Source organism: Vulpes vulpes, chromosome 10 (assembly GCF_048418805.1).
Source record: "Vulpes vulpes isolate BD-2025 chromosome 10, VulVul3, whole genome shotgun sequence".
NCBI lineage: Eukaryota > Metazoa > Chordata > Mammalia > Carnivora > Canidae > Vulpes > Vulpes vulpes.
Genome location: NC_132789.1, coordinates 38,923,411 through 38,941,720, shown reverse-complemented (window position 1 = coordinate 38,941,720; position 18,310 = coordinate 38,923,411). Strand labels below are relative to the sequence as shown.

At 36.9% G+C, this 18,310-nt stretch overlaps 1 protein-coding gene across 9 annotated transcripts in view; it reads right to left on the bottom strand.

Moving 5' to 3' along the window:
• Nucleotides 1–18,310, bottom strand: part of FOXJ3 (forkhead box J3) — a 142,236-nt gene that overhangs the window by 42,013 nt on the left and 81,913 nt on the right. For all 9 annotated transcript variants that reach the window (XM_025983740.2, XM_025983743.2, XM_072723655.1 and 6 more), the window contains one exon: nucleotides 12,403–12,486. In XM_025983740.2, the coding sequence (XP_025839525.1) occupies nucleotides 12,403–12,486 (84 nt within the window). The remainder of the gene's footprint in view (nucleotides 1–12,402; nucleotides 12,487–18,310) is intronic.

Here is an 18,310-nt window from a genome sequence, read left to right as displayed (position 1 = left end):
AGCCTGCTTCTCCCTCTGCCTATGTCTCTGCCTCTCTCTGTGTTCTCTCATGAATAAGTAATTAAAATAAAATAAAATGTAAATGTGACTAATAAAAGAGCTTCAAATTACATGAAGCAAAAACCAATTAAAATCAGTAAGAAAAACACTGGCATGCATTAGCAAAATGCCTTGATCTAATTGATATTAGAGAACACTATATCCAACTGTAGAATACATATTCTTTTCAAGTGCACACAGATATTTCACTATAATATAACACATGCTGAGCCACAAAATAAGTCTTTAATAAATATGTAAAAGCTGAAATGAAAAAAACACTTTATTATAAAGCAGTAAGATATCTAGGAATATCCAAATATTTGGAATACTTGGAAATAACACATTTATATAAGTAATTCATGAGTCAGGTAAGACTCACCAGAGAATTTTTTTAAATACTTTGAACTAAATGATAAATACAGAAATAAAATAGAAAACAGACAACAACAAAATTTAACAAAGACAAAATCTGGTTCTTTGAAAAGACTAACAAAATTGAGAAACACTGAGCTATCCTGGAAAAAAAAGAGAAAATACATATCCTCAAATTCAGGAATGAAAGAAGAGTTATTACTACAGATTCTATAAATATTAAAATATCATAAACCACTTTATACCAACAAATTCAACAACTTAGATCAAAGGAACAAATGCCTTTAAGAATATAACTTACCAAAAGTGGCATTAAAAAGAAAAAATATTAATAGTCTCATATCAAATAAATTAAACATCAAAAACCTACCCACAAGAAACCCTGCAGGGCCAGATGGTTTCCACTAATGAATTTTCTCCAATATTCAAGAAAGATATACCAATCTACAGAAACCTTTTTTTAGAAAATAGAGGAAAGAATATCCCCAATATAAGGCCAATATAATCCTAATGTCAAAACCTGAAAGACATTACAAAAGAAAATTATAAATCCAAATCTTTCATGAACACAGATGCAAAATTCTTTAACAACGTAGAGAAAACTGAACCCAACAATATATGAAAGTAATAATATATCATGACAGTAGGCTTTATCCAAGGAACACAAGGTTTAACACAACCAAAATGCAACCAGTGTAATTAAACATGCTAACAAAATGAAGAAAAGCCATATGATCTATACCATTTCAATTTGTATAGAAAAAATCTGATGAAATCCTACACCCATTCATGATTAAAAACTCTCTGAAACTAGGCTTACTGGAGACCTTCCTCAATTTAATAAAGGGTATCTACAAAATCCCAACAGATATGTCACACATGGGGCTGAAATACTGAACACTTTCCCCAAAAAAATTGAAATAAGGAAAGGATGCCCACTTTCATCACTTCTACTCAACACTGTACTGGAGATTCTAGTCACTATAATAAGGTGGGAAAGAACAAGAGTAAGAAGAAGGACAGGAAACTGTTTAATTGGAAAATCCCAAGGCACTATAAAAATGACTACTAAAACTATCAAGGTCATAGGATGCAAAGTTAATATATAAAAATTAATTTTATGGGCAGTCTGGGTGGCTCAGCGGTTTAGCGCCACCTTCAGTCCAGGGTGTGAGCCTGGAGACCAGGGATTGAGTCCAACATCCGGCTCCCTGCATGGAGCCTGCTCCTCCCTCTGCCTGTGTCTCTGCCTCTCTCTCTCTCTCTCTCTCTCTCTCTCTCTCTGCCTCTCATTAAAAAATGAACAAAATATTTTTTAAAAATTAATTTTATATACTAGAAGCAAGCAACTGGAAAACTGATTCTAAAAAAATATATAGCTTTCAAAACCAAAATATTCAGGATTAAATCTAACTGGAAATATCCAGGTCCCCTACGCTGAAAACTTAAAAAAACATTCCTGATAGAGAACTAATGAATGAAGAAACAGAACACTTGGATAATTAATATCCTTAAGATTTCAATTCCCAGGGTACCCCTACCCCATGCCCACCACCATCAGGACTGCCTGGCAAGGAAAATGGAAGAAGGCATGAATGACAAAGAGGAATGAGGAAATTTTTGGTGGTGACTAAAATGTTCTTTTGACACTGGTGATAATTTCGCATGTGCAAATTCCTTAAACTATAAACTTTATTTGATGAATTGTATATAAACAATCTCTCAATAGTATTGTAAAATAGCAGAAAACTACATCCTACCCATTCATCCAAATGAACTAATGAAAAACACTTCTAGCCTATAATCTCTAACTGGACAGGATTTCTTGGCTTTATAACCCCCAGGAACTTTTATTCACACCTACCTTTTAGAGGCAACATGTAGTTCCTCCCACATGATGTATACTCAGTACATGTTTACCCAATTGAAATAAAAAATTTTTTTTCAGTTCTAAAAGTAGGAATGTAGATTGCATTCCTTCTGCTCACCTATACCTTTAACCGAATCCCCCCTTACTCAGACTCAGGCTCAGAGATAAAAGGCACACAGAAGGGGATCACCTAACCAACAAAACCACTCTAACAATGACAGAAACTAAGTCACAAAATGACAACAATCTCAGATATGCAGCAAATGTAGAATATCCTGCCTAGAAGAAGGTCCTCTTTTCTATTTATCCATCCATCATCTTTTTTTTTTTTAAGATTTTATTTATTCATGAGAGACAGAGAGAGGCAGAGACATAGGCAGAAGGAGAAGCAGGCTTCCCGTGTGAAGCCCAGCCCAATGCGGGACTCAATCCCAGGACCCTGAGACCTGAGCCAAAGGCAGACATTCAACCACTGAGCCACCAAGGTGTCCCATTCCAGTCATCTTTTTGATTAAACTTGTAATCGCCTTTGAACTGTCACACACAACTTAAAAATAAGTAATGTGTATGCCCCCATCTTTGTTCCAATAAAAGCTGGATAATTGCAGACTGTATGGTTTTTTTTTCCCCCCAGAGGCCAACACGTTTAAGATAGTGAGTTTATACAATACTTCTATATATCTGGCTTTTACTCCCTCAAGTAATTTCCGCAACAATGCATTGTAAGATTTTAGAAGAACTATCCACAGCAATTTCCTCCTTGTCTTCCTGCTTCTACCACTGTTCTCCTAGAGCAGCTAACAGTGTTCATGTTACAATGTAAGTCACTACTTTGCTTATAGCTCTCCAGTGGCTTTCTACCCTACCCCTCCCTTGGCCTAAAACCCAACTCTTTACAAAGGCATACAAGGCCCTGCACAATCTTCCTCCTACTCCCATTTATCTCTTTGATGTCAAGTTCTACTACTCTTCCCTCCTCCACAAGCTAGAACAGCCACAGTGACGATCTCGTTGTTTCTCAAGATTCCAGTTATGTTTCTACCTTGGAGTCTCTGCACTTGTGGGATTTCCAGGGCCCAAAGAGCTTATCGGCTCTGACAGCTGATAAGCTTGTCATTTACATTTATACATAAAGAAACTATGGCCAGAAAAATTAAACCTCTAAATTATAATACAGTAACTTTAAAACTAGGTCTCCTAACCTTCTAGCTAAATTCTATTTCCCCTAATCCATGTAATCCATGACTTTGTAACATGACTTGATTTTACTTATAATTTTATTATGTTTTTACACAAAACAACTCTGGATGATTAAATGCTGCCAAAATAGAACACAATCTACGGGGGGTGGGAGGGGGATGTTTTTGTCTTTAGAATTTCTATTTCCTACCACTGGCAGCACCCCAGGGGCATTATCTCCTATTCAGAACTCTCAAAGCACCTTACCAGTGCCAAACATACAACAGAAATACAGTAAACATGTGCCCTCGTTACCCATAAGCAAGTTACATACAACCATTTCAGCTTCTTCTATGACAATACTAAGTTTGCCCACTTGTTTTAAAACCCTGAATGAGGCACTCAGGCAAACACTAACCAGTGACCAGAAGAGTCTCTTTCAATTACAAGAAACAATATACTCAAAAAAAATGCACCCTTAGTCTACTAATTTAACGGTTGTGCCCATATACACCTTGAAGAGACAAAAGATTTTTAAAAGATTTTTTGGATTAGATCCAATTTAAGAAATAAGTCAAAGGCTGTGAAAATGCAAGAGGCTGTGAAAAACAAAAGTGCACACAGATCTGAAAACACACACATATATTCAACCAATAGAAAAGAAGACATGTAGCAACCACATTCTCCTCTGTGTTCATCTCTAGCCTGTTTACTACAAACACCTGTACCTCTCTACCTGAGCATATTTTTTCCAATTGGGGAACATGATTTGGCTTTGTGCAGGGCAGGCCAGAAGCACAAAAAAGGTAATGTCTCTAGTAACATCATCACTCAATGAAGGGGAAGAGCTGACAGCTCACTGTCCAGAACTCCCAGTGTTTCCTAGTTGGACTGAGCATTAAGTGCTCACGGTGATAACTGACTTGCTAATCACCCCACCTTCCTAGTATCACCCCTCAAACTACCTGTACTGAATTCCTTGTCTACTCACAACAGAACTCAAATCTTGACAGGGATCTTCTTTTCTCAAAAGGAATGTCTACTGGGAGAGACAGGAAATCTTCCTTTAGCACAACAGTCCTCAAATGTTTTTTATCTCAGGACTCCTTTGCACTAGTACAAGTTACTGAGGTTCCCAAAGAGCTTTTATTTATGTGACTTATATCTATTTGTATTTACCTATTAGAAATTTAAACTGAAACAAAATTTATTAATTTATTTAAAACAATGATACACTGCGTGTTAACATATTTTGTATGAAAAATATAGTGAGAAAATAAAAAAACTTAGAAAAATGGCATTATCTTATATTTTTAAACAAGCTGCTTTAATGCTTTGGTTAACAGAAGTCTTCTGCATTCAATCTATTACAAAATCACAGGTCATATAGCCTCCGAAAAACTGTAAGTAAAAAAAGCAAAGAACATCTAATATTATGAACACAGCTTTGACCCCCTGGATCCCCTGAATGTGCCTCACACAGCTTTAGTATAACAGATTCCTATAAGCAAAGAATACTACTACAAAATGACCAAGACACATGATTAAAATTTGAGAAGGGGGGAAGGCAATCAAAGAATGAACAGAGAATATGTTTCTGTGATTATGAACATGATAAGAGATGAACTATACTCATCTGAAGCACTCATTCTCTCTCTCTCTCTCTCTCTCTCTCTTTTTTTTTTTTTTTTTACAAAGAAGTGCTTAGAACAGGAGTTCCCTTTTCTGTTCCTTAACATTCAGTTCCCTTGGAACAGTTTCAGTTTTCCAGTCTTCAAGAAAATCTCCATAGGTAATATCCAGCTAATTTTGCTTTTTCTACCCTAAAGCAGCTTCTAGTAGGCAGGGCACTTTTCATCAATATATCCGTTGGTTGAACAGAATAAGCAAAACCAAATTAAAAAACCAAAATAAATGCAAATGGTTAAAGAAAATATTTGTTAATCAATATAAAAACAGAAACTAATAGGACAGGAAAAAATGAAAGAAATTACTATCGTTGGACTCTATGCTCCAGCCATACAGACTAGCCAGTTCCTTAAAACTCTGGGCACTTTTTTTATTGAAGTTATTTATTGGGGGGTGCGGGGGAGGGGCACAAAGAGGGAGGGAGGGAGGGGTACAAGCTGATTCCACCCTGGGCAGAAGGCGGGTCTTGATCTCATGATTCCTGAGATCATGACCTGAGACGAAACTAAGAGTTGGATGCTCAACTGCCTGAGCTACCCAGGTGCCTCTTTGAGCACTTTTTTTTTTTTTTTAAACAACTAGGCTTGTACATGTAATTCCCCTTGCTCTTTCACATTGCCAATCACCCTCATCTGCCTTATTTCTGTCCATTTACCAGGCCTCATGGAAACACCAGTTCTCTGCTTTATAGGTCCAAAGTTCTCAAGACCCTTATCTTTTATAGTGACCACACAATTTATCATCCAAATGCAATTTTTAGAATGAATAGGGAACTATTAATTATGCTGAGACAAGCAATATTATGAATTATCAGTTTAGATTTCCTGCTTAACTAAGAGTTTCAAAGGAAAGTCTGTCTTGCTTACCACTATTCCCCCAACACTTAGCTCTATGCTTACAATGTAAAAGGTGTGCTCTCTCAATAAATGGCAAAAAATAATGCAAATTAATTTATTTTTTAAACATTTTTTATTCATTTATTCATGATAGACATAGAGAGGGAGAGAGAGGCAGAGACACAGGCAGAGGGAGAAGCAGGCTCCATGCTGGGAGCCTGATACGGGACTCAATCCCCAGTCCCCGGACTCCAGCATCATGCTGGGCCAAAGGCAGGTGCTGAGCCACCCAGGGATCCCCAATGCAAATAAATTTAAAAGAGGAAAACCTCATCCAGATAAAATGAACTGCTCTGTTCTCTCGCAAACCTGATACTATTCCACCCCTATATCTTATCTTCTTTGATCATGGATCTCTTATCTCCCTATCTGCACCCTCTCCAATCAGAATATAAACTTCAGGAATGCAGAAAATATCTGTTTTGTTAAATAATGTTTCTCCAGCACATAAATACAGTGCCTGGTCAGAGCAGACACTCAACACTCAAGAACTGTGTGCTAGTGAATGCTCCTTTATCCTGCCTTGCTGCAATCTCCACCTGAAAGCCAAGCCACATAAGAAGCCATCCCAGATAGTCCCAATAAAAAAATGTCTCCTTCCTCTGCATATAGCAATGTGTTGTATTTTCTCCTAATATTTTTTATACATACTTTGTTCTTGTGCTAGAATTGTGTCTTATCATGTCTCATTGTTCTTGGGATACCACATAACATTTTAGCACAATGCCTGACACACAGTATCTAGAAAACAAAGTTGTATCAAATGAAACTGGTAAAATGGCAGCATTTCACACAATTATGAATACATAGTAAGAGACTGGATACTATGCTGCTCTTCTAGAGAACTTACTAATTCATGCATATATCCCTAGCCCAGACCATTGTCATTTTACAATGATATCTACTCAGCATTGAGGGGGTTCAGAACAAGCCACCTCAGAACAAGCCATTTCGGAATGTGGATTATTTTTAGTTGAAGGCAAACCAGACCCAGGAGACTCAGGAAAAACTTTTTACTTCCTGCTCCTTAACTGCCCAAAAGAAATTAGAAAGGGGCCTGTATCAGGAAGAAAGTCACTACCACAGATAAGTTTTTATACCTATCTGCATGACAGGGCAAACATTTATTTACTAAACATTTGCTCTTCTCCCATCTTCCTGTGAATTGCCTTCTTCTGTGAAAGCCCAAACCCCTATGTCTTTCCGTAACCCAGGATGGTTTATAAACCTCAAATGCCTGGCTGCCCTGAGTCTCATATCTTTGTGGGACTCCCATAAGTACTTATGTAATTAAATTTGTTTTTCTTAAAGGAGGAGGGGGGCCAGGAACCTAGAAGGGCAGTGGAAAAAACAGCATCTTCCTCTTACAAAGAGTATTTTATAAAGAGAGATATCTTTCTTAAATGTTTTGATTCATTTCTCAACACTACAGGCTATCAAATCAAAGTAACTTCCTTAATCCCAAGGCTTTAGGCTTTCTACTCCTTATCTAAATGTCCACACCCTAGCCTAAACTTTACATGATAGTTAAAAAGGTTCTCAATTATGCCCACCTGCACTTCTTGCCCATCAATCATGCACACTGTTTTCTCCAAGTGGAACAACATCCTTTACTATTTCTATGCAAAAAAAGTTACATGCTAAGCTTCAATCCTCTTCCCAGAGGCCTTTCCAGGGCAGCACTATCTATTTTGAGTCACTTCAGCTATCCTTGCCTGGTCTAATAGATTTATTAGTTAATACTTGTTCGTCACTTATAATCATATTTAAGCCCTAATCGTATATGCGTGTCTCTGTATGTATGTACATAATATAAATTTTATATATACGTACATTAAATGTGGGGATTCTCTTTTAAAATCATGGACCATTAGCTCACAAGATATGCATATATAAAAAGAAATCTGAAATTTGATTCACTGTTGTAGTCTTCAACATAGCAAACACTAACGCCAGGAAAGGACAGTTGTACACAGCATAAACTCTAAAGGCAGGCTACCCAGGTTCATAATCCTGGCCTTGGTACTTACTGGCCTTAGTACCTTTTGATAACTTACTTAATATCCATACCTATAAGTTTCATTATTTGAAGTTACTATAAAAATTACAAGAGTTAGGGCAGCCCAGGTGGCTCAAGAGGTTTAGCGCCGCCTTCAGCCCAGGGTGTGATCCTGGAGACCTGGGGTCGAGTTCCACGTCAGGCTCCCTGCATGGAGCCTGCTTCTCCCTCTGCCTATGTCTCTGCCTCTCTTTCTTTGTGTCTTTCATGAATAAATAAATAAAATATTTTTTAAAAAATTACAAAAGTTAATATATTTAAAATTCTTTAAAAAGCATCTGGGGGGTATCTGGGTGATTCAGTCGGTTAAGTGTCTGATTTTGGCTCAGGTCACGATCTCAGAGCCCTGGGATCAAGTCCCGGGTTCAAATCCATGTCAGGGTCTATGCTCAGCAGGGAGTCTGCTTGTCCCTCTGCCCACTCATGTGCGTTATGTACTCTCTAATAAATAAAATCTTTAAAAAAATAAAAAGCATCTGGCACATAAACTCAATATAATTATCTATTATTTTACAATGTTGTCTTAGCACAGGTTGCTAGAAAAAATAACTATAAGCTTGGTGGCTTATCAACAACTGAACTGTATTTCTCACAGTTCCAGAAGCAGAAAATTCAAGATCATGGTGCCAACACGGTCAGGTTCTGGTGAGAGCCCTGTTAGTAGGTATCCTCACTGGTTTCTCACATGGTGCAAAGAGAGCTAGCTAGCTTTGTGGCCCATTTTTATAAAGCCACTAATCCCATTCATGAAGGCTACATCCTTCTGACCTAATCCCAAAGGGCCCACCTCCAAATACTATCACAATAAAATTAGGGTTTCAAACATGAATTCTGGGGGAACACAAACATTCAGTTCAAAGTAGCTGTTGAGACTTCCATCTTATTTTATAAATGGAAGTACCGAAACTCAAAAACAAAACAAAACAAAAACCAATTTGCCAAAAGTCACAAGAACAAGTAAACTATAAAGCCAGAAGAGAAACAAAGGACTCCTTCTAAAGGAGTCTATTCATGTCACCAAACTAAATTTTATTCAGTAATATTTTTAAGGTCTCTAGGTCCATTTTAAGGTAAAGAAAAAGTGGCAAGAGGTTAGAAGAAGAAAAAGGAAAATGAGAAACATTTATATATGAAAGGATTAAGAAAAAAAGAAAGGAATCATGTAATGATTAAGACAGAACATGGGCTTATGTTCATGTAAATGGAAGGGACAAGGAGGTGGTCCAGAGAACTGAATTACAAATACTAGGTTGGAGATAACTATCATTCTTTATTTTTCATTTAGGACATAAAGATATGGTTACTTGCATTTTTAAAAATCCTTTCTCTTTAGCAGTTTAGAAGGCCAATTCTGTCCCACTAAAAGCTCATCTCTCTTCAAAAATGTGTAAAATATTTTGATTTTTCACATAGAATTCTGAGAAAAATATTTCAGAAACTTAATAAACTTTCAATGATGTCAACATACTTACCATCTGCATTTTTAAAACTTTTAAAAGTTTATGGGTGTCTGACTGGTTAAGAGAGCTTGTAACTCTTGATCTCAGGGTTGTGAGTCTGAGCAGCACGCTGGGTATAGAAATTACTTAAAACAATAAAAATAGGGGTACCTGTGTGGCTCAGCTAATTAAATGTCTGACTCTTGATTTCAGCTCATGATCTCAGAGTCGTGAATCAAACCCCCTCAGGCTCACACCTGGGCAAGGACCCTGCTTAAGATTCTCCCTCTGCCCCTCCCTCCTTGCTCACTTGCTCTTTCTAAAACAAACACAATTTTTTTAAAGTTTCAACTTATGGGGTGTCTGGGTGACTCGGTTAAGCGTCTGACTTTGGCTCAGGTCATGATCCCAGGATCTGATAGAGTCCTACACATCAGGCTCTCAGCTCAGTGGGGAGTCTGCTTCTCCCTCTACTCCTCCCCCCACCCCGCCCCGCTTGTGATGGCTCTTACACACTCTCTCAAATAAAATCTTTTTTTAAAAAGTTTCAATTGATGGCTCATGTTTAGTTTTTAAGAAGACTTTAAACTTATAAATATATTCAGAACCATCATTATTTGACTATCATATGCATTTCCTTAGATAAATCCCAATGGTCATTTAAAATACAATCTCTGTTCTAATAAAACTACTACCTTCTTTCAACTCCCCCCCAAAAAACCCTCTAAATGAAAAATACAAACTTAACTAGTTTGTCAGAGCAAGAAATGATATTTTGTAAGAAGACTGCCTTTCAGAATATTTATTAAACAATATCTGTCTGCCTGATTATATGTAGTCTGTTTACAGCTAGAATCTTTCAATATAGTTCCTCTCCTACAGAGCAACCAATACAGAGCTCAGGCCAAAATAATTATCAATAGTACTAACCAAAAGACTGGCTATCTTATGAGACTACACTACAAAGGTAAGTTGTTGAAACTTTTACATGCTTTTCAATTCAAAATGAAGATAAAAAGATAAACAGTAGAAAATACAGGTCCAAAATATACATTCAAGAATACATGCTTTGTATATAAAACATACTTCTGAAATCAGAATCCTTTATTTCTATGAATTTCACTGAAAAACAGGTAATTTGGTCTTCAGAGAAAAAAAATTACTCACAAAAGTAAAGAGTGGTTGCTCTAAGAACTATGAAACAAGGTAGTAATATTCAGAGTTGATATCCAAAAGGAATGCACAGTTGTCGATCCACCTACCAATTCAAATTTCCAAAAATAATTCAAGTTCCAGGAACTTCAGAAGAAGAGAACAAATGGGAGAAGACCATGATTCCTCAGCTTTCCAAGATATACATGCTGTTGATGCCGTGGGTTGACAATGTGGATAGTTCTCCTCTTTCTTCAAATTCTTGCAATAGATGCTAAATGTTTTCTACCCCATGTCCTCACACAATTAAAGTCCAATTAAAGCTAAGTCTCTTTTAAAACGCAGAATTTGGAGGACAGGAACTGAGGTTCATTCCTTCTCAAACCATTACATACATGGTTCATCAACATCTCAGTCTTAAAACTTACCAGAAGACCATCTCACCAATACTAAACTTTAATTTCTTAAACTGGTATGTATAAAACCAAAAACCATTTTGGTCTAAGAGTTCACCTCTAATTCAATATAGATAAGTACTGGAATATTGAATTCCCACCGCCGGCTCCATAAATCTGCCTTACCAAATATCCCATGGCTGCTATACTTCACGAGCTTACCTGATCCCAACTTACACCCAGCGTAAGGTCCTTATCTTTGAGATTGGGAAGTTCTCTCTACCAGGAATGGGGATAAATATCTAAGGAAATTTATCTGACCAATTATTACCCAGTTTCCTTCATCTTATTCCCTTTGCCCCGATTTATTCTGCAAACATTACGATCTTATTATGAGCTGTGAAAAATACTAACACTGGAGATACAAATACATTTTCTCTGCTCTTAAGGGATCAGAGTCCAGTGAAGGAGACAAATGTAGAAATTCTACAAAGTGTGGGAAATTCTAAAAAAAAAAAACTGTAAAAATTCTACAAGAACACAAAGAAGTAAGGAAAAGCTTCACAAGATAGTTAACATCTGAAATGAGTCTTAAGGAATAGTAAGGTAGAATGGTGCATATATGTGTTTTAGTTGAGATGATGAAAATACAGATTGGTGAAAGCTGAAAGGTAAAGTTAATATCTGATGACAGCCAAACTGGACTAAAAGTATATTGCAACAAATAACTTAGGATATCAACTAGAGCTCCTTTTATCTTCCACTCTTACAAATTAATTTTAACCACAAATTTACAAGAATGATCTTATACAAACAACAACCACAAATTTACAAGAATGATCTTATACAAACAACACATATAAACAGGATTTGGTACACAAAATTATTACTACATGGTTGGAAGCAGGAAAAAGCATTTTGAAGACAATCAGGAAAATTCAATATAATCAGACTGATTGCCTGCAGTGAAAGGCAGTAACTTTGTTACATAAAACCAGTCTACAATGTTGTAGATACGGAGGAAAGGACACCAAATTAAAATTCAAGAGACCTGGATTCAAGTCTCACATTAGCTGTGCCCTAATTACAAAACAAACTTTTTATGGAATTCCTAAACTGCCTACCTCACTCAAGGGGCTATTAAAAGCAAATAAAATGAGTCTGAAAATGCTTTCAAACAACAGAAATGCTATACAAATAACATATTACCTTCATTAAGGTTGTACTTGTCATACTGGAAATGAATTTAAAAACCTGTATTACTGACATAAACCCTACCATACTAAATTTGTGATAAAGAGCTTTTTACCCGTTCTACAGATCGTGCTCTCTTCTTTGGCCGAGTAGGCAGCGCATCTTCCTTCGGATTGGTGTCTATTGCCCAGTAGGACCCCTAAAGGTAAAGACAGAAATCACATTAACAGTATATTACAGCAACCCCATACCATTAAAAATGGATTTTTATAATCCTTTGCTCCAAAAGCAAACATTCTGCAGATACAACAGTGGAAAAGTAGCATAAGAAGATAAACTAGCTTCAAGAAAAGTAAAGTTTATACGAAGAAAAAAAGTCCATTTACAACTAGATTATTGCAGGAGAAAAAAATTGTAATCTGAAGTATCAAGGTCTGAGAACTTCTGGCACAGCCAAAGTGCAGTGCAATGAACACACTTTTAAAATATAGCCGGATTCTTAATTGGACACAAATATGGTAACTACAACATATGACATTCAAATCTAATAGAGTTTTATGTATAAAGAGACTACGCTCTGGGACCTCACAAATCCAAATGGTAACTTATAAGGACAAACTGCCTGAACACATTTTATATAATAAATGCATCCTGGGAAGCAATGGTCTGTACATAAATCTTTTATTGCTTATTCTATTACAACTTTTAAAATATTTATCCTCTCTTAGAAACAACTTCTTAGACTACTCATTTGAAAATACATATTTAGCACCTACTGTGTTCTAGGCACTCAGAAACTGTGATTCCTTTAAAAAAAATATTTGAAAAGTATACCTTTTCACATTATTATTTTTTTAAGATTTTATTTTATTTATGAAAGAGAGAGAGAGAGGCAGGCACAGAGACACAGGCAGAGGGAGAAGTAGGCTCCATGCAGGGAGCCCGATGTAGGACTTGATCCTTGGACTCCAGGGTCATGCCCTGGGCTGAAGGCAGGCACCAAACCGCTGAGCCACCCAGGGATCCCAGCATTTGCACATTATTATACAGATGAAGAAACCAAAGCTCAAAAAAAGAAATGGTCTGTTCAACCAAGGGTATTGAGAACCAGAACCAGAATCAAGGTCTTAACTTCCTTTCTTGCTCAGTTACTTGTTTACACACACACACTCACTCACTCACTCTTGAGGGAGGAGGGCAAGGAATGAAGGAGAGAGTAAGAAAAGGAAAGAAGGGAGAGATGCACTTCAGCTTCCCAGGCTCCTTTTACAGGCAGTATTTGACAATGAGGGGAAATAAAGTGCTCATCTACCAATCCTCAAACTTTGTGCCCAACATCAATTAGCTGTTTAGAGTTTTTTAAGCATACCATGTCCTTTCACACAGCTCTGCCTGCCCTACATGCTGATCTCAAGGCCTATAATATCTACCCTACCACTGACAACCTCACATTCTACCTTCAAAATTTAGCTCAGATCTTATCTAAAGGAATCCTTCCTCTGATCCTCCTACTATCCTTAAAAACTCGTGACTCTCTCCCTCTGTAAGATCTCCATACCATTTAGACAACTGATTGCAATTAACATTTATAAACTTATTTATAGGTTTATATCCTTTCCGGGCTGAGTTCCTGATGGTGGAAACTCATTTCTATGTCTACTGTGCCAGGCACAATGTCAGACAATAGTAAGTACTCAATAACACTTGCTGAAATGGGGAGAAAAGCATGTGAACAAACTGTCAACAATTTTAAGAGAACAGGGCATCATACCATGCCTTCCCAGATCCTAGCGTAAGCTGGTACCTGAACTTAGCACTCATTTCATCACCCAGCCATTACCAGAAGATTTCTTCCATATCTTTTCAAAGTAGTCACTGCAGTTTCAGCTAATGAGTCTACCAGACCCGATATAAGCTTGCTAACAACCATGTAATAAAATGTACATGTTACAGAAATTAAGCACCAAAAATGAAAACGATTTTAAGTTCAGCTAGCAAGTTTCCAAATAAACAAAGGCGGAAAAAAGTTTTATACTCAGTTGTTACATAAGTTGATAAATAAAGCAGGAAGAAAAATACCAATGCTCACAGGACAATAGCTTAAAATCCACTGTTCATGGAAATGACAAATTTCCAGTGTTTAGTATTGTTTTTAATGGGATTTATGTATTAACCTGGGGAAACCACTCAGTGTCCATACACCAGACTGACTTATTGTTAAACATTTTAATAAAACCATAAAAAAGTATACTTCCACACAAAATATGATTGGCTATAATTTATCACAAATATATCAAGAAAAAAATTGTTCATAATCTGAACTATTTAGGAAATACTAAAAAACCCTAAATGCCCAAATGCAAACACAAACAGTTGAAATTATTCACAAAAGAAACTGTACAATCTGGACACCTGCTTAGCTCAGTCGGTTGAGCATTTGCCTTTGGCTCAGGTCATGATCCCGGAGTGTCAGACAGAGCCCCACACTGGACTGACTCCCTGCTTGGCAGGGAGTACTCTTCTCCCTCTCCCTCTGTCCCTGTTCGTGTGCTCTCTCTCACTCACTGTCTCTCAAATAAAATCTTTAAAAGAAAGAGAAAAAGAAAGAAATTGTAAAATCCTCCACCTTAAGTAGCTCTTGCTAACCCACTGTCTGAATTTCATCTGTGAAATCACAGGTTTGCATTAAATAACCTCAACATCTCCCTTCACAGATCAAAACCACAAGATACCACTTCACACCCATTAGAAGGCCTATTAGGAAAAAAAAGACAAAAAACAGAAAACAGCAAGTGTTGGCAAGGATGTGGACACGCTGGACCCCTTACACATCACTAATGGAATGTAAAATGGTGCAGCCACGGTGGAAAATAAGTGGCAGCTCATCAAAAAATTAATATGATCCATCAAATCTACTTCTAGATAGATACCTAAAAGAACCAAAAGCAAGGACCTGAACAGATATTTGTATCCTCATGTTCATAGTAGTATTATTCATAATATCTAAAATGTAAAGCAATTCAAAGGTCCATCAATAGATGGATAAATAAAATGTAATATATATTTTTTTTCAATGGGAAATTATTCAGTCTTTAAAAGGAAGGAAATTCTGGGGCACCTGAGTGTCTCAATAGGGAAAGCGCCCAACTCTTGGTTTCAGCTCAAGTCATGATTTCATGTGTTGTGAGATCAAGCCCCATGTGGAGCTCTGCACTCAGAGCGGAGTCTGCTTGAGGATTCTCCCCCTCTGCCTCTCCTAATTGACTCTCTAAATCCTTTGATTCTCTAAAATAAGTCTTTTAAATAAATAAAAAGAAAGTCTGATGTATGTATGCTGTAACATAAGTGAACCATGAAGACATCATGCATGTTAAGTGAAGTAGGTCAATCACAAAGAGAGAAATATTGTATAATTTCACTTAAAACAGACAAAGCCACAGACACAGACAGTAGAACGGTGGCTGCCATAAGGTGGGGGATGAGAATATGAGGAATTACCACTTAATGGTTATAGTTTCAGTCTGGAAAGATGAAAATGTTTTAGAGATGGATGGTGGTGATGATTGTACAACAATGGTAGTGTATTTAATTCCACTGTACTATATATACTTTAAAAATAGTTAAAATGGGGCAGCCCCAGTGGCGCAGCAGTTTAGCGCTGCCTGCAGCCCAGGGTGTGATCTAGGAGACCCTGGATCGAGTCCCACGTCAGGCTCTCGGCATGGAGCCTGCTTGTCCCTCTGCCTGTGTCTCTGCCTCTGTGTGTCTCTATGAATAAATAAATAAAATCTTAAAAAAAAAAAAGGTTAAAATGGTAAATTTTATGTTCTGCCAAGCCACACAAAGGTTACCTTTGTTCTTCCTTATTAAATATTTCTCACAGAAACTGAACTGCCCAGATACAGGCTATCAACAAACACATTCCACTCAATTTCTTCTCAGAGTAAGGCCTGCACTCAGCAAGTTGCACTCTAGACCCATGTGTGACAAGAAGGAAACAACAGTTTTTTCAAGTGGTTTTATTTTTAAAAACGACTTCAATGGAGCATGTATTCTTTTAAATAAAGCACACCTATTTTAAGTATACAGTTCAAGGAGTTCTGGCAAATGTACACATTCATGCAACACCAAAATCAAGATACAGAACATTCCCATCACCCTAAAAGGCACCTTTGTGTGGCTTGGCAAGCAATTCTCTTTCCTTTGCCCCCACCTCCATCCCATACAAACACTGACCTGTTTTCTAATATTATAAATTAGTTTTGCCTTTTCAAAATTTCACATAACTGAAATTAGCCTGTCAAACTGTTTTCAATGCCCACTAGCAATATATGAGGTCAGCTGCTCTATGTCCTTGCCCACACTTGGCATTTTAAGTCTTTTACAATTATAACCCATCTAGTGAATATTATAATTGTACCTCACTGATTTTCATGTTATTTCCCTAATAAACGATAGTAGGCAGCATCTTTGCATGTGCTTGCCATCCATTTTTCATCCAAATTTTGCCCATATTTTATTTGGGTTTTAAGACTGGATTATTTGCATTATAAGAGTTTTTAAAATGCTTTTTGATTAACAAAAGATATAATATATTCTATCTAATATTTTCTCCCAGTCCGTGGTTGTCTCCTCGTTTTTGAAATAGCATCATCTAAGGAACAAAAATCTCAAGTTCGAAAGTCCAATTTATCAGGGCACCTGGGTGGCTCAGCCTTTGGCTCAGGTCCCAATCCCAGGGTCCAGGGATCGAATCCCACATCAAGCTCCCTGTAGGGAGCTTGCTTCTCCCTCTGCTTATCTCTCTGCTTCCCTGTGTCTCTCACGAATAAATAAATAAAATCTTAAAACTAAAAAAGTCCAATTTATCAATTTTCATTTTGTGGTTTGCACTGATTGTTTCTTTTAAAAAAATATACTTGGTTACTAAAACATACAAATATTTGCACCCATGTTTTGTTTTTTTTTTTTAAATAAAGATATCTATCTATTTGAAAGAGTGAGCAAGAGAGCACTGAAGCAGCGGCAGAGGGAATGAGAGCAGCAGACTTCCCCGCTAAGCAGAGAGCCTGGAGTAAGGTTCGATCTTAGGACCCTGGGATCATGACCTGAGTGGAAGGCAGATGTCCAACCGACTGAGCCACCCAGGCACCCCTATTTTCACCCATGTTTTCATCTACATGTTTCGGAAGATACTTTTAACCTTTATGTTAAGGTCTCTGATCCACTGAGGGTTAACTCTCTGTATGAGGCAAGGATCAATATAAATTTTCCTTCCACCCACACCACTCCTTGGAAAGACTACATCCTTTTCCCACTGAATTACATTGGCACCTCTATCAAAAATCAGCTGAATATATACATGGGTCTATTTCTGAATTCTATCCTGTTCCACTGATCTACATGTCTATCCTTATACCAATACCTCTGTGTCTTAATTATTGTAGCTGTACAAAAAAATCTTGAAATCTGGCACTACAAGTCCTAAAGTTTCCATTTTTCCAAAATTGTTTTTGCCTATTCTAGGTCCTTTGCATTTCCACATAACTATGAGAACCAGTTTGTCAGTTTAAGAAAAAAAAATTCCATTAGGATTTTTATTGGGATTGCATTAACTCCATAAACCAATGGGGGAAAGACTGACATCTAACAAGTCCTCTATTCCACAAACTCATAAACATGTTATAGCTCTCCATTTACCTAGGTTTTCTTTTATTCCTCTTGATAATGTTTTACAGGGTTTAGTGAACAGGTCTGCATTTATTTTGTTAAAATGTATCCCTAAAGTATTTCATGATTTTACAGGCTACTATAAACGGAATTGCTTTTGTTAACTTGCCTTTGTTCCTTGGTAATCTAAAAAAATTATATTGACCTTGTATCTTGTGACTTCGCTAAATTCACTTATTAGTTCTAGCAGTTTTTCCATAGCTTCTTTATGATTTTCTACATATGCAATAATGTTGCTTGCATATAAAGACACTTTCACTTAGTATTTTACAATTTGGATGTCTTTTTCTTGC